Below are 27,342 nucleotides of genomic sequence, written 5' to 3'. Positions count from 1 at the left end.
CAAAAGACAAAAAATCTCCCGTAAATCCTTTTCAGACTGTTGGAGCAAGTTCTCTGACCTATGAAGGCCGACACGGCGCACGAGTGGGTGGGTGGCCCAACACCACGCCCGACCGCCTTTGTCTCCCCAGTGGCGATGTTTACACACCCCACCAGGTACTCATTTGAGGCTGAGTCGACCTAGGGGAGGCCCAGGACCGTTTCAGATAATCGTCACCGATGTTGGCCGTGAGCGGGAATCGAACTCGGGTGGCCAGGTTCGCGGCGCGGCGTTTCGCTAACCGCTTCACCACCGCTCCTGACGTAGGGGAGCGCCATTCCGGTCTCTCGCTGCGATATAAACAGACGACGATGCCGGATAACATTAGGACGAGATTTAGTCATTAATAATTATCCGAGTGCTTCCCGTGTGTGTGTGTGTGTTGATGCTTGTCTCTGTTGATGACATAATTATCAGGACAGGGTTACAATTTCACGTTCCGGTCATTCTATTTCTGCTACATTATAAATGTTCGATGCCCTGGTGTGGTGGCCAGTGCACTGAGGTCGCCAGTTCCATTCTATCTCCCGGCGCTGCAGTTGAGACGTTCATGCCATCCGCCTTCATCACCCGGTACTGACCGGTGCGGTGAGCTGTGGTCAAACAACCCACTTTAGGCCTATGCTTAATGGAAAAAAAACCCTCATTCAGCAGTGGATTTACAATGGGATTTTCTAAATGTGCTGGTAATTATTGGTAGCCTTGAGTAATTTTCAACGAAATAACGTAATGGTGCAAATCACGAGGAGAGAGATGGCCATCAGTGAGTAATTAGTGGGTAAACAACGAATCATGAGTGCAGTAACGAGAGCTGTGAGTCCGATGATGTTGCAGGGGGGGCATGTCAGTGTGTGAAGGGTTACTCAGGGTAGCGGTGGTGTAGCGGTCGGCGCTGCGCTACGAACCCGGCGACCCGAACTCGGATCCCGCTGTCGATTACCTGAACCGGTACTGGGATTCCTCGAGGTCAACTCGGCCTCAAATGGGTACCCGTTGCGGTGTGTAAGCATCGCCACTGGGGAGACAAAGGCGGCCCGGACGTGGTGCTGGCCACCCAATCCCCCTCGCGTGCCGTGTCGGACTTCATAGGTGCTCCTTGCGAACAGCGCTTGCCCCAACAGTCTATTCACGAGGCTTCACGGTGGGGGGTCATTGTCTTTGCCAGTAGACTGGGGAACGCTGGGTTTGGCAACTCCGTTGTGACGAGGGTCGCTGCGGTGTCGTGGCGGTACCACGGCACATCGCGCGACGCCAAGGTCCGCCGATAATGATCGCATCGTGACGCCACTATTTCGCCACTCGTCGTTGTTGTTTGTTGTTGTTATTATTATTGTATTTAGATAAAAAAAAAACCCCAGAAATGTCGTTCTGGCTCGCTTCATTTGCGGGGTAAGTGGCCTAAATCACTGGACGCACAAAACAAACATCGCGATTCGTGAGCTCGCATAATTTAGTTTCTCTTTAAAATTATTATTATTGTTATAGTGTTGTTTATGCGGCGGGAAGATCCTGTGCCCCGATAGCCGACTTCCCTGCTTACTGGGCTAAGCCCCGTTCTTCCGCGCTTTGTGCTAAGGACTTTCAGTATAGCGGGCCACGAAAATCATGTTGAATATCTGCGGAAAAGAGCTTTATAGCTCATCGGAATTCCTCCAGTATAACTTAATATTCTGATGCTGATATTGAGTACGTGGACGAATCGCGAAGCACCACTCCCATCCCATATTCAATGGCTGAATTAATTTGGCCCAATCTCTGCAATGGAGCATCCGAGCTATAAGGTCAAAGACAAGGAAGAACAATAACCAACGAACTTGGGGTCCATTCCTAAACCTTAGACCAGTCTTAAACACCTGAATCTAGTACGGTAATGGCGAGCCAACCACCTCCCCCATCCCCGTCCTCCCCCTGTCTGCTCTGATGAGTTCGGTGTGGTACTTGTACGTATGTTGATCTTCTTTCGCGCGGTACGTAGCCAACTGTGCACCTGGAACTACCGGCCGGTTCGGAACGTTAGAATGTTGCTCTTATATCCGTCAATGTATGATGTGAGTGAGGATGTGGAATACTTTTTTTTATAGATATTTTAAAAACAAAACTTTAAACACTAAAATCTAAAAAAATATAATTATATATTTTTTTAATATCTAAAAATATTTGACTTTTTATAAAAGAAATAGCCGTTCTCCCATGCAAGGGTGCGGAACAAATGCAGATCTTCTCTCTCGCCCTCTGCCCAGTGGCAGATCTTTCGCTGAAGCGTCCTCCATTCTTCCCGAGCGATCACGAGTTTCCACCTCCACGCCAACTCCACGCCAACTGTTCTGGAGTTATCCGATTTAGTTTGGTGACAGAGCGAGCAATCGGCAAAGCAATCGACGACTTGGTTCTTCAGAGAGCGCAGCTCTTTGCACGAATATATGAATACAAATAAAGACAAAAAAGATCCCCCATGTAGCCTTAACAGACTGTCGGGGCAAGTGCTGTTAGCGAGCACCTACGAATGCCGGAACGGTACACAAGGGAGTAGGTGGCCAATACCACGCCTGATCGTCTTTGTCTTCCCAATGGTAATGTTTACACACCATATCAGGTACTCATTTGAGGCTAAGTCGACCTAGGGGAGATGCGATCAGTAACCCGCTGGTTCAAATAATCGTCACTAGCGTTGCCCGTGAGCGGGAATCAAACTCGGGTAGCCGGGTTCGTAGCGCAACGCGATCATCACTACACTCCCGCTCCCCACATATACGAGTATATAAATACGCAATCCAAACCACTGCCACACTCACCAGCAAGAGCCGAGTCCGTCACGGCGGCGTGTACTCTTGCGGGCGTGCGACAAACCAGCGGTGCGAGCGGTCAAATATCAGTCGTGATGCAGCGATGCAGGCACGTCGACTGAATGAAACGTGAACTCTGAGGATCGCCCACAGCCGAATTGTCGAATTGTGCACGCGAGAATTATGTTCGGATGGCTTATGTTTACACAAGAGGATAAATCCTGCAATTGTGGCCATGCAGCCCAAACTACGAACCGTACATACTCTTCGGTTCTTTCGGTAAAGTCACGTAGGTGTAGGGGTGCTATGGGGAATAAACACATGACACGGGAAGGTGTGGTTCACCCACACCTTGGTGGCTACAACAACGTCCGCTAAGGCTCCAGTGGGTATAAAGTGCGGGGAGCCAGGGAGCTCGGGGCAGAGTGTGGGGCCCGAGGCTGAAGCAACCAGTGAAGAAAGAAGGCCAGCTAGGTGAGACCCTGGAACTCCTGTGACCGCTGCCCTTTTCAGGGCCGGCACAGCAAGCCAGTGGTGCGGCCCCAGAGCCCCAGAGTCAGAGTCCTTCTAAGGGCCGGTCTGGTCGGCGGGGTGCCGAGATCTGTGCCTAACCAGGGCCGGATCTGATAGCCTCCCTTAGAGCCCTACCAGGAGGAACTGGGAGCCTAGAGCTTAGGCTAGAGAGCCTGGGGTGTGTTCCTGAGTTATACGGGTGGAGGGGCCGCTACCCCTTCTAGTGTAACCCTTGTTAAGGTTTAAATAAATAGTGCTGCTTCTATTCTGCCGTCTCCGTGTCCTGGAACCCACTACAACTGGTGTCAGGAGTGGTCTTAAAATGGACACAAGGAGTACAAACCGATCACAGGAACCCCAGGAGGAGGACGGCTCGCCTGGGATTGCGCCAGAGGCCGCGGCCGACGATCCTGGGATGTCCCAGACGCCCCAACAGCAGCCGCCGCTGGAGGAGTGGCCGCCGATGGAGGACGGGTTGCAGGCGGCTCACTCTCGACTGGCTGAGCTGCTGTATGCCGCGGCTTCCACGCTGGAGGAAATCAACCGCGCGGGGCTGCGGGCGCAAAGGCGGCAGAGAGACGAACGCCGTTCAACGGCCATTCCCGCCGAAACACAGCCACCAGATTTCGGATTTGCCGCCATGACAGTGTCCGCCACGGCGATTGGAGGGTCGCAGCGCCACGTGGACGCTGTGGGCCAATCAGCGGTGGTGACGTCATCACCAACGGACGCCCGCTGTCAGGACCAATCGGCGGGCGCATCGTCATCACCTGCGCGACCGCCGATGGGTGTCCCCAGCCCCTCAGACACCGGTGGAGAGGCCGGAAATGGCGCGCGGCACCTCTCAGAGACGAAGCCATCGTTTCAACAACGCCTGCCGGTGTTGAAGGAGTTCGTTTCAGACGGCGGCGACTGGGGGGCCTTTCAACGCCGCTTTCTCGCTCATCAAGAGATGGCCGGCTGGACGGACAACGAGGCGTTGAGTGCGCTACCGGCCATGCTGGACGATGACGCCCTTGCTACGCTCATCACAGCTCCCAGATCAACGCGATCTACGCTACAGTCGGCGCTCCAGGTCCTCACCATAGTCTACGGGCCATCGTCGGACTGCCGCAAACTCTTCCACGAGCGGTGCAGGGGCCAGAAGGAGCCACCGCTGGCGTATCGCACGGCTCTCCTGGCCCTCGCAAAAGCGGCTTTCCCGCGGATGGACGGCGAAGGGGTGGACGCGATGGTGACGGAGAAGCTCCTGGCGTTGGCCCAGGAGCTACAGATCGTCATCGTCGCAGAGGACGACGCGGACATGTGCTCCTTGCGGGCAGCAAGACACATCCACGCGCACCTGATAGCGCAGCGTCGATCACCTCTCGTCCCCAAGGGCGCAGCTGCGGTGTGCGCTGGGACGCCGACCATCCCCCCCTCCGAGGAGGTCTTCGCGGCGGGTCGCCCGGTGGAGTGGAGATCCGGAGGGAGGCCGGCTCGGACCACACCGGATCGCCAGGAGCACCCCAAGGCGCTCATCACGTGCTACAACTGTGGCCGCAAGGGCCACGTGGCTGCGGAATGCCGGGCGCCTCGTCAACGACAGCCGGGACGGTCGGACGGCGCTCCAGCCTACAGGCCTCCGCATCGCAACCCGGCAAGTCGCGGCACCCCACATGCTCGGCCTGTGCACACACCTGTCCCCACCTCGCGCGTTTCGGTGTACGGGCCTCGGGGTACGCCCATTGGTTTGTTGGGTGGCGGCGGGGTCGAGAGGGTGCTCGGGCCGGGGCAGTGGACGGAATTGGCCCACCGCATTGTTGCTGCGTCGGCAGGCTCGTCCGTGGTCGCGGGTCGCATTGACGGGGTCGAGGTGCGTATCCTCGTCGATACGGGAGCTTCGGCGACCATTGTGTCAGACTTGATTTATAATATTCTTCCCGTTCAAAGCCGCCCCTTGCTCCCAGTCACCGTTCCGTGTTACGCAGCGAACGGGGGTTCGCTGGGTATCATAGGCCAAATTCGAGCACAAATTTGCATTGGCGATATCAAACTCTCCGGGCCGATATTAGTCTCGTCCTCGCTGGCGGTTCCGTGCTTGTTGGGGACGGACTTTTTGGGCAAAATGCCGATTAAAATTCTAATTGATCAGGGTTGCATCGAGCTTCCCTCGGGCCGACGGGTAACATTCCTGCCTTCCCCTGTCACCTCAAGGGCAGCGTGCGCGTCGATACAAGCGTTCGTCACTCGGACGGTGCGTGTACCTCCCGGGGCGCAAATGCTCGTGCCCCTTCGCTTGCGTCGGCCTTTCGTGCCCGGTGTTCTGGACCAGGGAATTCTGTTAGGGCCCTCGAGGGCTGGGGAAAACGGGCTGGATCTGGTGGCCGCTCAAACGCTCGTTAAGGGGAGCGATGACCCGTTTATCCTCGTCCTTAACGTTGGCGTACAGACGGCCGTCGTTCCTCAGGGAACTGTGCTCGCGCACGCGACACCGGTCCCCGTGGTAGACACGGTTATGGGTAATGTGGGGACCGATCCTCTGGCTCAACCGCATTCTGAGGGGGACGATAGTTGGATGGACACACTATGTTCGGGCACGAGTGATCTGTCCGACTCCCAGCGTGCCGGCCTACGCACCCTTCTGACGGAATTTTCCGATGTTTTTAGTAAACACAAATATGACATTGGGTGCACGAAATTGTTGCGTCACCACATTGACACGGGTGACAATGCCCCGGTACGCCAGAATCCTTTTCGGTTAAGTCCGGCCGAAAAAGATCATGTCAAATTGGCAGTGGATGACATGCTGGCTGCAGACATTATAGCCCCTTCCACCAGTCCATGGGGAGCACCCATAGTGCTTGTCAAAAAGCACGATGGGTCCTTGCGATTCTGTGTGGATTTTCGCCGCCTTAATAAGATCTCCGTGGCCGACGCGTATCCACTTCCCCGGATGGACGAATCTCTGGATGCTCTGGCTGGCGCACGTTTTTTTTCTACGTTGGACTTGTTATCCGGATTTTGGCAACTCCCATTGGATGATGAGTCCAAGCCAAAGACTGCGTTTCGCACACCACACGGCCTATTCCAATTTAACCGGTTACCTATGGGATTACACTCCGCTCCGGCGACATTTCAGCGCCTTATGGAACTGGTTTTGGCTGGCTTACAGTGGAACGTCTGTTTGATCTATCTGGATGACGTCATCGTGTTCAGCAAGACATTTGACGAACACCTTTTGCGCTTGCGCGCCGTGTTCCTCAAAATGCGTGCTGCGAATTTGAAATTTAAGCCGCAAAAGTGCCACCTGCTACGGGAATCCGTACGCTATTTGGGGCACATCGTCAGCCGCTCGGGCATATCCACCGATCCCGCAAAGACGCAGTGTGTCAACTCCTGGCCAACCCCCACCTCGGTGGCTGAGGTCAGGAGTTTCATTGGATTTGCGTCTTATTACCGGCGGTTCGTCGCGGATTTCGCGACCATTGCTAAGCCCTTACACGCTCTGACGGCGAAGGGAGTGAAATTTCACTGGGGCCAGGAGGAGGAGGTCGCTTTTTGTTCCCTTCGCGACGCTCTCGTGCGGGCCCCTCCATTGAGCTACCCCGATTTTTCGGAACCCTTCCTGCTCGATACAGACGCCAGCAATACGGGCATTGGGGGTGTGCTCTCACAGGTGATCTGTGGTGTGGAACGCGTCGTGGCTTATGGCAGTAGGGTTTTGTCTCCGGCGGAACAGAGATACTGCGTCATGCGTCGGGAACTCTTGGCTATTGTATTTTTTATGCAACAGTATCGCCCATACCTGTACGGTCGGCATTTCACTGTCCGTACGGACCATGCGGCATTACAATATGCCTTGCGGGTGACACAGCCTTCGGGGCAATTGTCCCGATGGCTCGAAATCCTTCAGGATTATGATTTCACGACCACATATCGGAAGGGTGCTCGGCACACTAATGCGGATGCGCTGTCTCGCCTGCCGCCCGCCTCAGATTGCGCTTGTCTCAGGGGATCGGGGCGTTGTAAGCCGCCAGAGGATAGCCCCCCCTTAGATATCCCGGTTCTCGCTGCTGCCACTGAGGACCCCTTGCCTGAGGGTCCTGTCGGGGAGGGAGGTGCGGACTCCTTGCTGGGGTTGTCTGTTGCGGAATGGGGGCGCCTCCAGATGGAGGACGCATCCCTCCTCGCGTTGCGTCGTCGCGCAGGGGGTTCCGTGCGGGGGGTCGCGGGGATTGATTCGTACGGGCTGCTCCAGGGGCTCCTAATGCATTGGGATGGGAGGGCCTGCCGTCACAGGCTTGTGGTGCCATCCGCTTTGCGGGGTAAGGCCGTTTGGGCCGCACACGAGCGACTTTTGCACCTGGGGACCCACAAGACCCTTGCCGTGCTCCAGCTGGATTTCTTCTGGCCGGGTATGGCAAGGGATGTGGATGACCTCCTGGGTGCATGCACTCAGTGCGCCCAACGAAAACCACCAGCGAAAGGCGCCTGCCCACCGCTACAATCTATCACGGTCTCTCGGGTTAACGAACTCGTCGCACTCGATATATTGGGGCCCTTCCCTGCGACCCCTAGGGGTAACAAGTACCTGCTGGTTGGCGTGGAATATTTCACCCGATGGCCTATGGCATGGCCTCTTGCTAACCAGTCAGCAGCAGCCGTTGCCGAGGCCTTTGTCCAGGGCTATGTCCTCGACAAGGGTGCTCCCGAACGGCTGCTGACTGACCAAGGGAAGAACTTCTCTGGCGTCCTTCTGCACGAGGTGTGTGCGCTTCTTGGTACGAAAAAGATTCGCACTTCCCCCTATCACCCACAAACCGATGGCATGGTGGAGCGGCTGCATAGGACGCTCACATCTATGTTGTGTCACCAGGTGTGTGACTCCCAGACCGATTGGGACCTTCACATTCCGGGGGTTTTGGCCGCCTATAGAATGGCTCCTCACGCGGCAACCGGCTTCTCGCCGTTCTTTTTGATGTACGGTCGCGACGTTGACCCACCAATTGCGAATCAGCTCCGCGTCTCGGAAACCAGCAGAAAATCGAAATTGGCCGACCACGTTAAATTTAATATCCTGAGGTTGACCGAGGCGCGGGAGGCAGCGGCCCAAAACTCTTCCTCTCGGCAGAAGGCCAACGAGAGGTTGCGATCGCGCCAATCACGCACACATGCGTGGAAGCCAGGCGATCAAGCCTGGCTGCACTGCCCTCAGGTGCCGTTGGCGACCTCGGCGAAATTGTTGCGGCCTTGGAGGGGCCCTGTGGTTATTGTGAAGGTTATGCGGCCGCAGTGCGTTCATATCCAGTGGGGGAAACGCCGCTGGTACGTACACCCCTCGCGTCTGAAGCCGTTTGTGGCGCCGCGCGTCCCTCCACCACATTACACAGGCCGAGCATGTGATGTCTCCGCTGACTCCCGGACGGCGTCTTCGTCACCTGCCCTTGATGCTTCACTAACTGTTCCACCTTCAGGCGCCTCAAGAATGACGGCTTCCAGCGCGCCTGCGCCACCCGGTGGGGACGGAGTTTGCCCTTCCGGGGTGACGGAAGACGGTGCACCTGCACAGCCGGTGCCCACTGCCGGGCCGACTGGACCCTCCCCCTACGATGGACCCGCAAATCGGACTCGCGCCAAAATGCGTCGCTTGTTGTAAAAATGGTTCTTGTTACTCTTGTTGTTCACTGTTAAGTTTTCTTGCTGCGTTGATGGGGGGGGCGGGTACAATGTATATGTGTATATAGTGTAATTTTGTATAGGTGGGTTGGGTTATTTATTGGGGTGTTCGTTCTTATGAGGCACGCACGGGTGAGGGTTTGTTGTGTTTATTGTTCGAGTATTGTTGCAGCCGGGACGGCTGCGGGTTACACGGGAGGGGGTGATGTAGGGGTGCTATGGGGAATAAACACATGACACGGGAAGGTGTGGTTCACCCACACCTTGGTGGCTACAACAACGTCCGCTAAGGCTCCAGTGGGTATAAAGTGCGGGGAGCCAGGGAGCTCGGGGCAGAGTGTGGGGCCCGAGGCTGAAGCAACCAGTGAAGAAAGAAGGCCAGCTAGGTGAGACCCTGGAACTCCTGTGACCGCTGCCCTTTTCAGGGCCGGCACAGCAAGCCAGTGGTGCGGCCCCAGAGCCCCAGAGTCAGAGTCCTTCTAAGGGCCGGTCTGGTCGGCGGGGTGCCGAGATCTGTGCCTAACCAGGGCCGGATCTGATAGCCTCCCTTAGAGCCCTACCAGGAGGAACTGGGAGCCTAGAGCTTAGGCTAGAGAGCCTGGGGTGTGTTCCTGAGTTATACGGGTGGAGGGGCCGCTACCCCTTCTAGTGTAACCCTTGTTAAGGTTTAAATAAATAGTGCTGCTTCTATTCTGCCGTCTCCGTGTCCTGGAACCCACTACATAGGTATAGAACCAAACAGTATGCATTCCCGCAGTCACGAAAGCTTCAAATCAATACGAACCGGACAGGAACCCGCTGTGGTCTGCGCTCCTTCAACGGAGGAGGAACCACAAAACCACACCAACTCTCTCTCTCCTGTTGCCCTCTCGTCGTGGTCAGCAGAGCTCATCATTGGGCATCTGGCTCCCGAAGAACATATTGCCATCATACGCAAGGATAAAATGTTACCCCCCCCCCCCCCCAGCAGCTACCGGAGGAGCTACGCGTCCACTGCAACGTTAAAAGAACGATCGAAGAGCGCCCGGACATCGAGACGACGACGACGCTAATCACGAGCGGACGTGGTGGGGAGTGTTGGTGGTGGTGGGGGGACAGAGGCACTCGCCTCTTGCTGCTCAAAGTGCGGCGGTAAAGGGCCACCGCCACGCCAATTGTTATGACCGCAACGACGCTTTGGTCTTTGGTCATTTCAATCGCTGGGTAACAAGGTGGGGAGGGGGGGGGGGCGGAAAATGATGGCGATAACTTTTATATCGATCCGCCAGACCTCGGCAACAAAAATGAAGGCCGTTTGTGTTGTGGCCGAAACGTCGTGATTTTTTTTGTTATTTTATTTTTTACCTACGTAACTTTACCGAATAGAACCAAAGAGTATGGATCCTTGCAGTCACGAAAGCTTTAAATCTAGAAAACAAAAAACTTGTTAATACCAAAAAAAACCACGCGCGTTTCCTTGGCGATAAGCTGCTTGAATGTGGCTTAAACTTGACATTCAGTTGACTTCTTGCTTAGTCTGCTAAAAATCACATTCTGCTCCAAATATTTTGGCGTGAGAGTGGTTGTTCGGGGGCACCGATTATAATCCAATGCTTTGGTTCACGGTGACGCGGTGTCTATAAATCCTTTAGCTACAAATTACCAAAAAATAACAAAGCACAAAGTAAGTGAAAACTTCCCATCGATTCGCTGTACAGTTCGCTGGGCGCCACGGTGACTATGAGATGTTAACGACCTCGCCTGGTATGCAGGAGGTCGTGGGTTCGTTCCAGAGTTTCCGTGTATCTCTCCTGGTGGTCGCGTGGATTTCTTTCAGGCTCCACCGGATTTTCCCTCCACATTTAGAATCAACATCACGCGTTTGGAGTTTTTGGCCGCTATAAATGTCCACGTGATGATAAGCCACTTCGGTGAGCTATCATTTGTGGCCGGGTCGCTTCTGAAAAAGAGCTATATAGCTCAGTGGGGCCTTACCTGGTACAATACAATTAATGTATAGTTTTAGTTACTTTTAGTTACAATTTAGACCCTGAATGCGCAAGTACAACTGTTTTTTTCTTGAATTCACTGCTGGATGAGGGCTTCCCCACATCATCATGCGGGTTCTTTGACCATACTTCACCACCCTGGTCAGTGTGGATTGGTGAAGGCAGGCAGCTTAGACGTGCCAGTATAGAATTACAGGACAACAGTGGGTAACGCTGCACAGCTCTCTGCCTATAACACCTCTCATGCTTGCTGGTCGCCCATTCAAGTACTGTGCAGGCTCAACCGTGCTTCGCTTCCGAGGGCTGACGAGATCTGGGTGATTTTCAGACCCTTAACATCGATAAGGAAAAGCAGGCACGCCACATGCACTTTGTAGATCATTGGGAATTTATTGGAAAGTTTTCTGAGGTTTACCACTGAGTAAGTTTTCTGTAAATGTGTAGTGACACAGCGCTGACTGTTGTACGGCAGCTGCAACTGCAGGTGGACACTTAGCGCACACGCCGCTGAGCCACATACACGGCTGTGTGTGTGCGTGTGCCGGCAGGGTGGAGGAACTGGGGCAAGGGTCACGGAAGACCTCATAGGAAGTCCCCCTGGAACCCTCTGGTGGGTGAATAAAAGCAGTGGAGAGCGAGAGCTCCCGGCTGCCGGTTCTGGGAGTGGACTCGTCTCGTCGTCACCGTCGTCGCTGTACCTTCGTCGCTGCCGCCTTCGACCGATCATTCCGTGGTCCGGACAGTTGTTGGCTGTCTCGGTCGACACCGTCGGTGCAACGCGGACAGGGTTGTGTCTAGGCCAGGCCGTATGGCAGTGGAGTCATGAGAGAGGGGGCCGCGGTTGGTGGTGTGATCATAAGAAAGGAAAGACGGTGCCTCCTGCGACTACCTCGTCTCCGACTGAGTGTGTGCGCCATACGCCACTCGCGCACATACGCCTCGAGAAGGGAGAGATGGAGACGAGGCCTACGAAACTACTCATGTAGGTATGTTCAACTGCTTTCACATCGTACGTAGCCAACCGTGCTAATCCGAGGAGCGGGGGAAGGAAAACCAACTAAACACAAAAAGACAGTTGTAAAGAAATGAGTTTTCAATGTAGATGTTTTAAAAGTACATAGCTCCAGTGACTTCCTAATATCGGAAGGAAGAGCGTTCCAGACGGCCACAAGAAGTGCATCTGAAAGCGTGCGATTCAGTGACCGGCTCATGCACATTCATGCACATCCGTTCCTTTCTTCCATTCAACCATCTCTGTGAATCAAAGTAATGCGACTTAGGGAACGGCGCACAGAAGCAGATATGACGCGGGGGGGGGGGGGGGAGTTTACCTATTGATGGTGTGAAAAGGGAATTTTTAAGAGCTGCGAAAGTTTGGGGTACCACTACTTGAAAAAATATACTGTACCATTGAAAATTTGTTTAATGTTTGGTTCGATTTAGAACAAAAAAAAAATTCCCTTTTCACACCATCAATAGGTAAACTCCCCCCCCCCGCGCCAACCGGCATGTGCACCCGCATGTACACCACCTCTACACCGTTCATCATGCTAAGTCGGCCAATAAAATGCTCATTTTTATGCTAATTCCTTTGTCAAGGCACCTTGTTTCCTCGCACACAGCTTAAAGGTCGCGGTCTGAGCGTGGCTGTGTTTCACTCCAGCGCTGTCCTCGAGATAGCCTGGTCCCTTCACCTGATGAAGGCCGCTTGTGTTGTGGCCGAAACGTCGTGATTTTTGTTTTATTTTTGACCTACGTGACTTTACCGAATAGAACCAAAGAGTATGTGTTTAGGGTGTCAATTCACACAGCTGCCTGGATTCGAACCCAGGCACTCGGGGATTCCGGCTCAGCGCTCTGACCTCTAACCTCTGAGCCGCATCGCCATCTCTTAACTAAAGTGCATTTAATAGCACCGACTTAAATTATCATCATTACTTCTCACCAAGTGGCCTTAGCCAACCGACTTGTGATTCAACTGTTGCAACCCTTTTTTGATCCCGACCCTGACGTTGTCTGCTGGATATTTTGAGTTTGCTTGTCCCTATCTCTCTCCCCATGGTCGCGTGGATTTTTCTTTAGGTCCTCCTGGTTTTCCCTCCACATTTAGATTCAACAACACGCGTTTATAGTATTTTTTGGCTGCTATAAATTTCCACATGATGATAAGCCACTTCGTTGAGCTATCATTTGTGATGGCCAGGTCGCTTCTGAACAACACGCTATATAGCTCAGTGGGGCCTTACCTCGTAAAATAAAAAAAGATTGCTTAGTTTTTAGCTTTGACCATACTTCACCGCGCTGGTCAGTGCGGGTTTATGATGAAGGCGCGGTGGGGGGGGGTCTGGGAGGGGGGTTGGCAGAGGTCTCAGACGGCACTCACCACTGATGTTGAATGTGGCCGGAAGTGCGACGCGGTGCGCTAACCGCTCCGTCACCGCTCCACCCCTAACCTTGTACATTGGAACCTATTTTGCATACCGCACGTAATCGCCCAAGCGTGCTTAATCGGAGGTACCAGCCGGTGGCTCGTGCAACAACAACAACAAAACCACGGCGATTTCCGCATGCGGCTGAGGGCAGGCGCATTTGAAGGAATGGTCAAAGAGCAACAACCTTCAAGTGCAAAGTTGCCGGACGACACGCGGAGGCTTTAACCCCCCCCTCTCCCACCTCCCGGGCGTACGCGCGGGTCTCAGCGCATGAACCATTCGAGAGAATCAATATCCCCCACCCCCACAAACCGGCCCACGCATGCGACCTTAGCCCGCCCCCCCCGTGCGGTTGCGCGTTAAGCACCCACGTGGTGCGCCCTATGCGCCGCCAGCGAAGCCTCCCCAGGTAGGAACGAGGGCGGCTCTGCCGGCGCTCGCAGCGCTGATTCGGGCGGCCCCGAGTCGGAGTCTTTATTTATTTGCTTCTTCGCTCTTCGCCTGGGACAGACCGGTGTCCCCGCGCGCGCGCGCGCCGCGGAATTGTCCGAGTCACGGGAAGGGAACAGAAGAAGCTCGCTCGTTCGCAAGCTTTGGCGGACGAACGCTCCTCCGTGCCGTTCGGTGGCCGATCCACCGCCCATTCCCCTCCATTGATCAAGGCGCAGTACAACAGGCAGGGCGCAGTGCCGTAATAAAACCAAAGCCACAGTGCAATGTTTGGCCACCATAAACAAAACTACTGACCAATAAATTCAACCACTGCGGTCTGCGCTTGTTTTACAGAAGAGTAGCACAATTACACGAACTCTCTCTCTCGCTGTGTCTGCTGAAGCCCTCTCGTCGTGGCCAGCAGACTTTGACATTGACTTCGAGCTCCTGAGCAGAGCGCCTTCCTACGCAGGAGCGCAAGAGCCGTTCCGTCTCGTCGCTCTGTGGCGGCGGTGATCGTCGTTGCACGGACATCGCTCGTCCGATACAGACAGCGCTCCTTCGGCGAACACTCCCGTCGCTCATCTTTCGCTGCAGCGGGATCTCAAACCTGCACCGCGGCGGTTCAGGGAGGCGGGATGTTGACTACGTCGCCTGGTATGCAGGAGGTCGCGGGTTCAATCCCGACCCTGACGCCTGCTGCGTCTTTGGAGTTCGCGTGTCTCTCTCCCCGTGGTCGCGTGGACTTTTCTCCTGGTCTTCCGTTCCCCCCCTCCACCCCCTCCACATTTAGAATCAATATCACGCGTTTTTGATTATTTGGTCGCTTTACATTCCCGCGTGATGATGAGCCACGTCTGCCGAGCTATCACTCGTGGCCGGGTAGCTCATTATTAAAAAATAAGAGCTACGCGTGGGCCTTTACCTGTTTAAAACATTAAAATAAACCCATGGTAGTTTATAGTTGAGTTTATATGCTCGGCTTAACGCGTCGCTCTTCTGTCGGGCCCCACACACTCTCACCCCACTCTCCACCCTCTTTACAATTCCCCTCGCGGCACTGGGATTTGCGAGCGAGTGTCCAGAACGCGGGTTTTTTTTGTTGTTCCGATTGCTGCCGTGCAGAAGGGGTTTGGGGGGGTAACCATGGCGCTGTCCGAAGCGCGCGCCGCCTGGGGCACAAAGGCGGCGCTTGTGCTGCGCTCGCGGGCCAGCCCACAGCGAGCCCCTGCCGAGACAAAGACAAAGGTCCCCCGTGTAGCCTGAAACAGGCGATCGGGGCAAGTGCTGTTAGCGAGCACGTATGAAGGCCGGCACGGCGCACGAGCGGGTGGGTGGGTGGCCAACAGCACGCACGGCCGCCTTTGTCTCCCTAGTGGGGATGTTTACGACACACCGCACCAGGTACTCATTTGAGGCTGAGTCGATCTATGGGCAGCCCAGGTCCGATTCAGATAATCGTCGCTGATGTTGGCCGTGAGCGGGAATCGAACTCGGGTAGCCAGGTTCGTAGCGCAGCGCGCTAACTGCTACACTACCGCCCCCCGCACACACCACTACACACACACAGATAATAAATACATTATTCCAATCACAACGTTCCCTCCGTGTGTGTCTCTCTCGCTCGCTCGCCCCTCAATGATCTCACGTCTGAGACGGGGGAAAAATAAGTACCAAGTCTATAATGATAAAACTTCCTCTTCCCCCGAGTGTTTTTCAGCAGATGAAAACAAATGCCCGTTTGTTTTGTGTGTGCGCGTGTGTGTGTGCGTGTGTGCGTGTGCGCGTGTGTGTGTGCGCGTGTGTGCGCGCGCGTGTGCGCGTGTGTGCGTGTGTGTGCGTGTGCGCGTGTGTGCATGCGTGTGCGCGTGTGTGCGCGTGTGTGCGTGTGTGTGCGTGCGCGCGCGTGTGTGTGTGCGTGTGTGTGCGTGTGCGCGTGTGTGTGTGCTGGTTGGGGGAGCGGTAGTGTAGTGGTCAGCGCGCTACGCTATGAACCCGGCCACCCGGGTTAGATTCCCGCTCACGGCCAACACCAGTGACGATTATCTGAACCGGTCCTGGGCCTCCCCTAGATCGACTCAGTCTGAAATGAGTACCTGGTGCGGTGTGTAAACATCGCCACTGGGGAGACAAAGGCGGTCGGGCGTGGTGTTGACCACCCACCCCCTCGTGTGCCGTTCCGGCCTTCATAGGTGCTCGCTAACAGCATTTGCCCCTACAGTCTGTTAAGGCTATACGGGGGATCTTTGTGTGTGCTGGTGGGGGGGGGGGCAGTATCGCAGCGAACAGCGAACTGAGCTACAAACCCGGCCTACCCCGAGTTAGATTCCTGCTCACGGCCAAAGATTACCCGAGTACCGAGTGCGGTGTGTCAACATCGCCACTGGGGAGACAAAGGTCGCCAGCCGAGGTGCCGGCCAGCCCACCCCCTCGTGTGCCACGCCGGCCTTTATAGTTCGCTCGCTAATAGCACTCGCCCCATAAATCCGTTAAGGTTAGACGGGTCGATCTTTGTCCGTTTGCGCGTGTGTCTACGATCAACTGGCGTATATTTGAATCTGTCTTGGGCACATCCCAGGTCCACTCAACCTCGAATGGGTACGGTGTGTAAGCGTCGGCACCGGGGAGACAAAGGCGGCCGGGCGATCAGTGGTACGGAGGTGAGCAACAACGTGGGGCCAGGGGCGACAGACGCACAACACGGATGCATCTATGTATGCTGAACTTCTTTCGCACCGTACGTCGCCAACCGTGCTGAATACACAACACGTGACCTCCCGACATCAGAGGAAGTCCAGCGAACGAGCACGCGGGTCTCCAGCGCAACCAACCCTGGACGATTACAAAGTAAGATTATTATGGACTAGCCTTTTGCCCGTCCAAGGATGGGTGTATTGCAGTAAATCCGAAATTTGCAAGCGAAAAACGGACCGCGACTTTGATTTTCATTGCATCAATTCGTGTGCAATTTGTAAGACCGCGGTGACGCAGACTTTAATTTAAAGGTTATAATCCCTTGTTCATCATGATGTCCTTTTTACTTTGATGTCTCAATAGCGTTACGGAGATCGCGTGTCGTGAGGGTTCTGCCTTTGTAGTGAGGGTTTGTTAGTTGCCGCTGAGGAGGGGGGAGGAGGCGCCTCGCCCCCCCCCCCCATGTGGAGTGACGTCACCCGCCAATTTTTATTAATGAGAGGGGGGTCCATGTGGAGGACGTCACCTGTTCATGAGTATTAATGAGGGGGGCTGGCCGACGTGGAGTGACGTCACGCGCGGGACACACAGACATTCTTGGCTCATTATAGTAGTAAATATTCTAACCTTGCACTCCAGTGCTAGTGCCTTACACTGATAATCTCTACTACTCGAGGCCAGCCTGGCAGCCTTCCGGAAAATATACAGTGATAACTTAAATCTTAGATCCCCCCTATGCAGACTCATATATACAGGGTGCTTCAAAACAATGTTGGCACTTACATGAGACTATCGTTTTTAATGGGAAAAGAACGGATAATGCACTGTAACATGATAACAAATGTACGTTAATAGTTTCAAAAAGTCAAAGAGTCACCACTTGTTCGCCATCGTTGTCAACGCGTTGCCTGGAATCTTCTCCAGGTGGTCTCCAGAGCCCGGAGGCAGCAGCACATTTCTTGCGGTGTTGTTGCAAATTCTCAGAAGTGTTGAAAACATTGTTTTAACCACCCCGTATCTCACTAACTTCTAAATGAGTGATATACCGTTCTTGCGAACAGCTTTTTGTGTTTAGTCTGTTGTTCCCCCCATACCCCCGCCGCACCTGCGATTAGCGCGGTTGGCTACGTACAGAGCGAAAGAAGTTCAACATACTTACACGTACTGTACACATCCATTCGCAGCCACTCGAGTAAATCGTCGGAGGTGAAGTGCTTCTTCATCCTTGGCAAGCGAGACTGCCGTCAAATCGATGGATGAAGCCTTGTAGAAGTGAAACGAGGCGACGAGGAGTGTTGCGCAACAGGAAAGGGGACAGCTGACCTCTTGACACCCACGCTGAAAAATGATCCGGCCTCTTAGCTTCCCGTTCCTATGGAGCCCCCCCCTCAACCCTCGCCCCGTTCCCCCACCCTTGCTATTAAAGTTAACAGTCGAGAAAGCGAATCGTAACACACACCCCTGCTCAGTCCGCTGCTGGATGAGGGCTTCCTCCCCGCGCCACCGTGCGTGCAGGTCGTTGGGTTTATTTCGCTTTGCTTCAGCAGGCTGGTCAGCGTGGGTTGGTAAGGGCGGGCAGCGTAGATGTGGGGGGCGTAGAGGTGCAGTGTAACAATGGATTTTTGTTGCATCCTGTGGTGCAAATCACGAAACCGCGCAGCCTCCAACACCCGCTGTGCATTACGGCGGTATGTAATGTATGTGTAGTGTAACAGCGCCGACTGCTCTCCAGCAGCGGCAACTGCGGTGCACAAACAGTACACACGCCGGTGAACAAATACACGGCTGAGTGTGTCGGCAGGGTGGAGGAACTGGGGTAAGGGTCGTGGAAGACCCCCAACTGGAAGCCCCTGGAACCCGCTCGTGGGTTCGAGAAGGGAGGCGCGGCCAGGGCGGAGCCAGGCCGCGCCGGGGAGCATAAAAGCAGCTGAGAGCGGGGAGCTCGGGGCTGCCGGTTCTGGGAGGTGGACTCGTCTCGTCGCCGCTGTCGTCGCCTTCGCCGCCTTCGTCGCTGCCGTCTTCGCTAGATGCTGCGCTGCCGGATAGTTGTTGGCTGTCTCGGTCAGCGCCGTCGGTGTTACACGGTCAGGGTTGTGTTTAGGCTGGGCGAGACGACTCGTGAGAGCGCGAGAGCGAACCTGTGAAGTGTGGAGGTGTTACTAAAGAAGGTGCCTCCTGGAAACCCATGTCTCCGAATCGCTGACACGACATATGTACTATGTCGAATTTCTTTTGCACCGTACGTAGCCAACCGTGCTAATTGGAGGTGCGGGGAAGAACAACAAACTAAACACACAAAGCGGTTCTAAAAAAATTAGTTTTCAATCCAGATTTAAAAGTGCATAGCTCCAGTGGCTTCCTAATGTTGGAAGGAAGAGCGTTCTAAGATGGTCAGTGTGCGATGCACTGACCATCTTGGTTCGATGGCCAGCCAAAATCCGCTGCTGCTAGGATGGCCGGAGTTCGCGTGATGGTTTTTGTGTTCACTTGACAGGATCAGCGAGGTATTGTGTGGTTCATTTATGGCGAGCACTTTGCGTGTAATGAGTGGTCACACATCCAAGCACTATCCAGGTTCAAATCCTGCTTAGTTTCCTCTATCTGAAGAGATGGGGCGCATACCAAATGATTTGGTTTATGGGCGCAAACAATAACATGCATCATGTGCATACACACTTGCACTGTGTGTGTTTAACACGTAGCCTACACGTGTGTACACTGCCGTCACAGTGCAGCCACCGCACCGCATGGCTGCAGTGGCGCGTGGCGTCTCGGCAGCGCTGCGGTTTGCCGCTGCACGCTGCAGCTCGCTCACTTCCTGAGCTTTGTGTTGTGCAATTTTCATCATCACCCCCACCCCAATCCCACAAAATTTGAGCGTTTGTCTGGGGCCTCGCAAATACAATCCCCCGCTGTACGGGGGAGAGACGGTCCATCCGCCACACGCTGTGTTGAAGACGCTCTGTTGCTAACCGAGATTTCGTTTCTTCTCCGGGGATCGCCACTCTGCCGTCACTTTAACTCTTTTTAAACAAGACGTCATTGAGGTCAAAACAATACAAATGCGAATGTGCGTAATTGTTTCGAAAGATCGTTCGATTAGATTTACTTTATAATTATGTAATATTTTACATCTTCATGATAGGGTCCTCCCCTTTTTTCTGGCAACAAAACAGGTGTTAAGATGTTAAAACACCAAACTGAAACTTTTTACAAGGAATCGTGTCTGCATTAACCACAATACTTGTGGTCAGAATGTAAACAAAAAAACACTGATAATTGATTGCATTGTCCTGGAAACTGATTGGTCCACACCAGAGAGAGACGTCTCTGCAGGCAAACTCACTTCGTCGGTCTCTTCCCCTCGCACTGCTGGACTTTAGGATTCCATCACGTCGTCCCATCGTTACATCGTCCTATCATCCCATCGTCACATCGTCCCATCATCACATCTTCCCATCGTCACATCGTCACGCCGTCTCATTGTCACGTCGTCCCATCGCTGAGCCTCCTGAAAGTCAGTGGGATACACAACAACAACTGGGAGAGGATTTTTTTGTTTTTAGAATCTCGCTGGTTACCGAGCACAGGCCCAAAAGCCCTAAATCACTTGCGGTCAGCAACAAACAGCACTATCCAAAGTGGAAGAGGTAACAGTGCAAACGATTATTGAATCATTGCAATATTATGCTCATTTGGAAAAAGGGACGATGATGATGGGAGGACATTCCACAGTGTGGTAAATGAGTGGGTGAGTGAGAGAATGAGTGGGTGAGCGAATGAATGGGTTAGCGACCGAGACTGCGGTGCTTGTCTACAGTGTGGATGAGACGAAACGATGAGTCCGGTATCCCAAGGGCCTCCACGTGGAAGGGGAGACAACAGTGAGTGAAGCTGCGACCGCGCATGGTTCTACACCGGCCACTGAAACCACCAATGCCGCGATCTCTGATTTACGACCAAAGAGAAAGCATTTGCTGAGACCAGTGAAATCCACATTATCTTCCTGCTTCTAGGCTGCGAGCGTGGGAATCGTCTGCATTGTTATAACAAACATTCAACAACAATGGTGGCGAGCAACCGCCAGACGTTTTTTCGATGCACGTGAGAATTGTTATTCTGGTAAAAGTTACAACCCTCGCAAAATGCACATCACAAAGCTAATTACTCCATCAAAGGATTTCACTCGCCACAGACTTCCCGTCCACGGTTCGATTAGAAACACGCCGAGGTCAGCAACATAGCCTCCAACTCCTCCTGTATCTCCTCCCTCCCACCCCTTACGAACACTGTTCGTAAATTAACAGAAGTGGTAAATCTCGTTTCCACGTTGCAGCAGGCGCAGATAATAATCGGGGTTTCACATACATCGTTAAATATTTTCACTTTTTTTAAGCAAAAAAAAACACCCGTGCAGACAACCACGCCTCACATCGGGCTACGTACGATGAGCAAGTGGCAGCCAAGGCTGCCACAGCCAAGGCTGCCACTTGCGCCCTGTCTGGAGCGGCTGGCTGCAGCGGTTAGCGCGCTGCGCTACGGAGCAGGCCACCCGAGTTCGATTCCCGCTCACGGCCAAACGCCAGTGACGAACATACACACCGGCCCTGGGCCTCCCCTAGGTCGACTGAGTCTCAAAGATGACCTTTGTGCGGTGTGTAAACATCGCCACTGGGGAGACAAAGGCGGCCGGACGTGGTGCTGGCCACCCGCCTCGTGTGGCGTGCCGGCCTTTGGAGGTGCTCGCTAATGGCACTTGTCCCATCGGTCTGTTGAGGCTATACGGGGAATCTTTGTCTTATTGTCGTCGTGAGATCGTTCGAGATTGTGACTGACCGTGGCTGCTGCTGCTGCTGCTGCTGGCTGCTTTTGCCGATGAAGCTATGATCAGGCCGCGGGTTGATGGCTAATGCACAAGTTGTAGGTCATTTGTAAAGGAGCATTTTCTTTTTTTTAATGTACAAAAAGCCAAGCGAAAGAAACTCATCCGAGAGGAAGCGCACCGTGGAGACGGAGCTATGAAATCAGCAAATGTGCGTGTGGTAGGTGATTACATCGCAGAATCGTGAGAGATGGTGACACCCCGCAGTGAATTGATCGTGGCCGCTGACGCTGCTGCTGCTGATGATGATGAAATCAGACTACAAGTTAATGATTGACAAAGCGTGCGTGTCCTTGGTCACTTGAAAAAAAAAGGAATGAATATTGGCTTAATGAGCTTTCACACATAGTTATTGTTTTGTATGCCACGCACGTTCATGCTTCACAGCCATTCACTCGCATCGCTATCTCAAGAGACGCATACTACTGTGATGGGTCGAGTTGGTGTGATAGGTTGAGTTGGTGTGATGGGTCGAGTTGGTGTGATGGGTCGAGTTGGTGAGATGGGTCGAGTTGGTGAGATAGGTCGAGTTGGTGTGATGGGTCGAGTTGGTGTGATGGGTCGAGTTGGTGAGATGGGTCGAGTTGGAGTGATGGGTCGAGTTAGTGAGATGGGTCGAGTTGGTGAGATGGGTCCAGTTAGTGAGATGGGTCGAGTTGGTGTGATGGGTCGAGTTGGTGTGATGGGTCGAGTTGGTGTGATGGGTCGAGTTGGTGTGATGGGTCGAGTTAGTGAGATGGGTCGAGTTGGTGTGATGGGTCGAGTTGGTGTGATGGGTCGGGTTGGTGTGATGGGTCGAGTTGGTGAGATGGGTTGAGTTGGTGTGATGGGTCGAGTTTGTGTGATGGGTCGAGTTGGTGTGATGGGTCGAGTTGGTGTGATGGGTCGAGTTAGTGAGATGGGTCGAGTTGGTGTGATGGGTCGAGTTGGTGTGATGGGTCGAGTTGGTGTGATGGGTCGAGTTGGTGTGATGGGTCGAGTTAGTGAGATGGGTCGAGTTGGTGTGATGGGTCGAGTTGGTGTGATGGGTCAGGTTGGTGAGATGGGTCGAGTTGGTGTGATGGGTCGAGTTGGTGTGATGGGTCGAGTTGGTGAGATGGGTCGAGTTGGTGTGATGGATCGAGTTGGTGTGATGGGTCGAGTTGGTGTGATGGGTCGAGTTAGTGAGATGGGTCGAGTTGGTGAGATGGGTCCAGTTAGTGAGATGGGTCGAGTTGGTGTGATGGGTCGAGTTGGTGTGATGGGTCGAGTTGGTGTGATGGGTCGGGTTGGTGTGATGGGTCGAGTTGGTGAGATGGGTCGAGTTGGTGTGATGGGTCGAGTTGGTGTGATGGGTCGAGTTGGTGTGATGGGTCGGGTTGGTGTGATGGGTCGAGTTGGTGAGATGGGTCGAGTTGGTGTGATGGGTCGAGTTGGTGTGATGGGTCGGGTTGGTGTGATGGGTCGAGTTGGTGAGATGGGTTGAGTTGGTGTGATGGGTCGAGTTTGTGTGATGGGTCGAGTTGGTGTGATGGGTCGAGTTGGTGTGATGGGTCGAGTTAGTGAGATGGGTCGAGTTGGTGTGATGGGTCGAGTTGGTGTGATGGGTCGAGTTGGTGTGATGGGTCGAGTTGGTGTGATGGGTCGAGTTAGTGAGATGGGTCGAGTTGGTGTGATGGGTCGAGTTGGTGTGATGGGTCAGGTTGGTGAGATGGGTCGAGTTGGTGTGATGGGTCGAGTTGGTGTGATGGGTCGAGTTGGTGAGATGGGTCGAGTTGGTGTGATGGATCGAGTTGGTGTGATGGGTCGAGTTAGTGAGATGGGTCGAGTTGGTGTGATGGGTCGAGTTGGTGTGATGGGTCGAGTTGGTGTGATGGGTCGAGTTGGTGTGATGGGTCGAGTTGGTGTGATGGGTCGGGTTGGTGTGATGGGTCGAGTTGGTGAGATGGGTCGAGTTGGTGAGATGGGTCGAGTTGGTGTGATGGGTCGAGTTGGTGTGATGGGTCGAGTTGGTGTGATGGGTCGAGTTGGTGTGACGGGTAAAGTTGGTGAGATGGGTCGAGTTGGTGTGATGGGTCGAGTTGGTGTGATGGGTCGAGTTGGTGTCCTCAGCTTAGCACATACTTGGGATGGGACACGTAATGCACGTGTGCACTGTAGTGCAAAAAGGCAAGGGATAAAGCTCGCACATGTTCTGAGCAGCTGCGGAATCCGAAACCCTTGACATGGGAGTGTTTGCACACTTGTGTCTGTGTGTTAGTAGAGAGCGGTGGCGCAGTGGTTAGTGCACCGTTCTACAAACCCAGCGCGCCGTGTTCGATTCCCGTTCCCAGCCATTATCGGTTTACAATTACATGAACTGGTCCTGGGCTTCCTCTAGGTCAATTAAGCCTTGCCTGAGTACCTTGTTGACAAGCATAAACATTGCCATTGGGGAGAAAGGTTGCTCGCTGACACCACTTGCTATAAAAGTCCGTTAAGGCTGAGAAGGGGGATCGTTGTCTTGCGTGTACAATTCAGAAGAGTATCTTATGTATTCTTTTTCCAAATGTCATGTTTTAGGCCCCGTTTCGGATTATCCGAATATTATATATATATTTTTTTATTTTTTGCATGTTATTTCGACGACCAGAACACATCCATATGTGTTGGCATTTGAATGTGTCTATATTAGTTGTAATTGTTTATCGACTAAATTAAATGATTTTACGCAATGCCATTAACATAAGCAGACAAATCGCCTCCTGCCCGCATCTGTCCCTCCACATGCCATGAGACACATGGCCTTCTGGGAGTGCACAAGTTCATCACAAGCAAACTCTGGACCGGTTTTCACATTCATTGCCTCATCAGCAGAGTCAGGATCACTTGAATGCTTGTGAACTGCCAGATGTAATTCTTATATTCTCTACAATGATACTAATGATCATTTGTATTAATACCGGTATGCATTATTCACCGAATTATTTGATTTTACGTAAAGTACCATCTATAAATCAATACGTGATATGTAGATTGTTTTTTAGTTTGATAGATGAACCAAAACGTGGCATTCGCGTGACAGAACCATGTCGCAGGAAAGTGCCGACGTGACGTCACAGGAGCGACTACTCTTCCTGTGACGTCACATCCCCCCCCCCCCAACTTCGGGTAACGCAGCGGCCCTCGTGTGCAGTGGACCAATGAATGGCTCAGCGCTGGGGATGAGACATCGAGATAAGGACACTGACGTATCGATCACTCGATGCTTATTTTATGTTAATGAGATGTATATAGCGCCAAAGCGCTTTACAGCAATTATTAAATTGTACATTGCGTGATAATAATCATAAATTAAGAATTGGGGGTTATTGTAAGTGGTTGTGTAGTTTTGATGGCAGTAATACAGAGGGATTGATAAGGAGGGTTTGGGATAGGCCTTGTCGTAGCTGGGGGGTGACAGAAAGCCGGGGTGGGGTGGGGGCGGAAAAATAATGAGGCATCATTGCATTGGGAAGACAAAGAGGGACGGTGAGGGGTTGGAGCCAGGACAGAAAAGGGGGCCAACCACTATGAATGAATACATCGATGTGCCCCGAAACATTCACCTTCAATGGGTGCCGGGCGCATTGTGTAAACATTAGACCTGTACTGTGGAGACAAAGAGGGCCGGACGTGGTACTGCTGGTCACTCCATATTCTCCTCCGGGGTTCCTTGTTCTAATAGGTCCAGCACTTGAAACCTTTCACTCTGTACGGATGGCTGACTATGCAGGGCAATTTGGTATTTGTAGAGACGGCAAATCTCAATGAGTGTGTTACCTGGTTATGTAAAGTACAGTCGCGACGACAAAACAAACGATACGCTGCAATGTGAAACATTCCTTGTTACAGTTGTGACTTGGTCGCGCGTGAAAGAAAGATCACAGTCTTTCACAGAATAATAAAGTACCCGACACGCATGCAGTATAGGGAAAAATTTGCCTCTACAGTATATTTTAATCCACCAATTCATGGGGCCTTCTGCAGCAATGTTTGCCAGCAGATGGATATCTACCAACAAGCGCTTCATAGCCCATCGGATTCCTCCTGTCGAAATAAACATTCTGATTCTGATCACTGGATGAGTTTACATATGCTTTCTGAGCAAGTCTCTTTAAACAAACACTGCTGAGCGGCCAGATGTTGAAGGCAAGCAAATCTGTAGTGCTATACAAAGCTAATGACCAATTCAGTCTATCCCTGGGGACATGTAGATAACGCCATGTACGTCACACATTGATAACAACAACGCATTCGTCGACGCCACTGTGGACTTATATTAGTTTTAATAACAGACGACGTTTCGGGCAATGGCCCTTACCCACAGCAAAGAAAATGTTACACGAACGCTGTCGAGTTAGTTGTGCTTGTGCATCCCCGTCAATGCAGCAGCAACGCCAAATAACTAATCTTACTTTATATTCATGGACCGCTTAAAGCACTCGGGTGAAGTTGCCACATTGCTGGGAGGGCACCTGGATGGGCTGGCAGGCCCATCCTTCCCTCCCCCAGACCCCGCCTACTTTTTGCCTCGCCACGCCCAGTCAGCCAATGGCCCCGCTTACTTGTGCATAGCCACGCCCACTCACCCCGCGAGCCCCAACCCCCCACAGCAAGCGGATTGGCTCCCTCTGACACCCTGGCCCCGCCCAGTGATTATAGACCCCGCCCACTAACCAGGTAGTCCCGCCCAGCGCTCAGGTGTCGCGCGTCAGGAACGAGATCAGGAAATATTCAACTCGGGGACACAAAAAAAAACCTCTGATTTTCACGAAACCTTCGGCGCTGTGGTGGGGTGGGTGTGGTGTGTCAGGTGGGACACCGGGATAGCCCCTCTGACGCCAACCCAGCTGACCCTGCCACGTTCAGCAGCTGATTTACGCGTGGGCACAGGCAACACGTTCTGGATTTGCAAGGCGCTCGTGCAGCGCACATTGCGCTCACTCACTCTCACCTGTGCCCGCGAGAAGGCATGTTTGCCAAAGCACACAAGTCGAGACCCGCGGGTTTCCCCGGGCAATTTTGGGACACTTGGCGCGTTTTCTATGCTGCGTGCAGAGAGCGAACGAAGAGAGTCCGTGCCATGCGATAAACCAAACCCGTTTTTTCGACTAAGAGCGATGTTGCCGCTGTGTAATGGAATCTCATCCGCAGCGATGTATAACATCCGTCCACTACGCTAGATGGCATCGTACATTTCCCGGCGTTCAATTAAAACCGTTTTGCAAAGAACACGATACATTTCCAAATGTGATCCAATCCTATACATTGTATAATCTATAGGTATTACCGGTATACGATATGAACTTGTTATACTATAGGAACTACAAATGAGAATGCGAATAATGGTACATCCTTTCCTCGATGGAGGTTATCCCGACGTCTTGGCCGACGGTCATGGAAGCAGTTTGACCATACTTCACCACACTGGTTAGTGCAGGTTGAAGGCCGGGAAGGTGGATTGATAAAGGGGGAGGGGGGGTATGTTGAACTTCTTTCGCACCGTACGTAGCCAACCGTGCTAATCGGAGGGGCGAATCTACCTGAGATTATATGTGCAGGCTGTTCATGTGTGCCGGATGTTAGAAGCAAGAACCATCAAATTCTGAATATTCATTTCGACTGGAGGAATCCGATGAGCTGTAAAGCTCTTATTCACAGATGTCCAGTAGGGGTGGGTCAGAACGTTACAACAACAAACAATACAGAAACACGATAGGGGTGCAAAGTATAGGAAAGGTCAACGAATAACTTTAAAACTAATTAAATATACAAATAAAACGAAACATTGTTTTTTTATATTACCAGGTATAGCCCGCTAAGCTCATAGCTTTTTTTAAGACGCAACCTGGCCACACATGATAGCTCAACGAAGTGGCTTATCACGTGGACGTTTATAGCGGGCCAAATAATCTAAACAA

The 27,342-nt window shown here is 53.0% G+C and overlaps 1 protein-coding gene across 1 annotated transcript; it reads left to right on the top strand.

Annotated features, from left to right (window-relative positions):
• Window positions 1-1,610: 1,610 nt before the first annotated feature.
• Window positions 1,611-12,287, top strand: LOC142905609 (uncharacterized). The gene has a single exon (XM_076052275.1). The coding sequence runs from the start codon at window positions 3,658-3,660 to the stop codon at window positions 8,971-8,973; it is 5,316 nt and encodes a 1,771-aa protein (XP_075908390.1). The 5' UTR covers window positions 1,611-3,657; the 3' UTR covers window positions 8,974-12,287.
• Window positions 12,288-27,342: the final 15,055 nt, after the last annotated feature.

The sequence above is a fragment of the Petromyzon marinus genome, chromosome 55 (assembly GCF_048934315.1).
Source record: "Petromyzon marinus isolate PM22_M1 ecotype Great Lakes invasive population chromosome 55, UKy_Petmar_22M1.pri1.0, whole genome shotgun sequence".
In the NCBI taxonomy this organism is placed as follows: Eukaryota; Metazoa; Chordata; class Hyperoartia; order Petromyzontiformes; family Petromyzontidae; genus Petromyzon; species Petromyzon marinus.
This window is presented reverse-complemented; position numbering and strand designations above follow the sequence as displayed.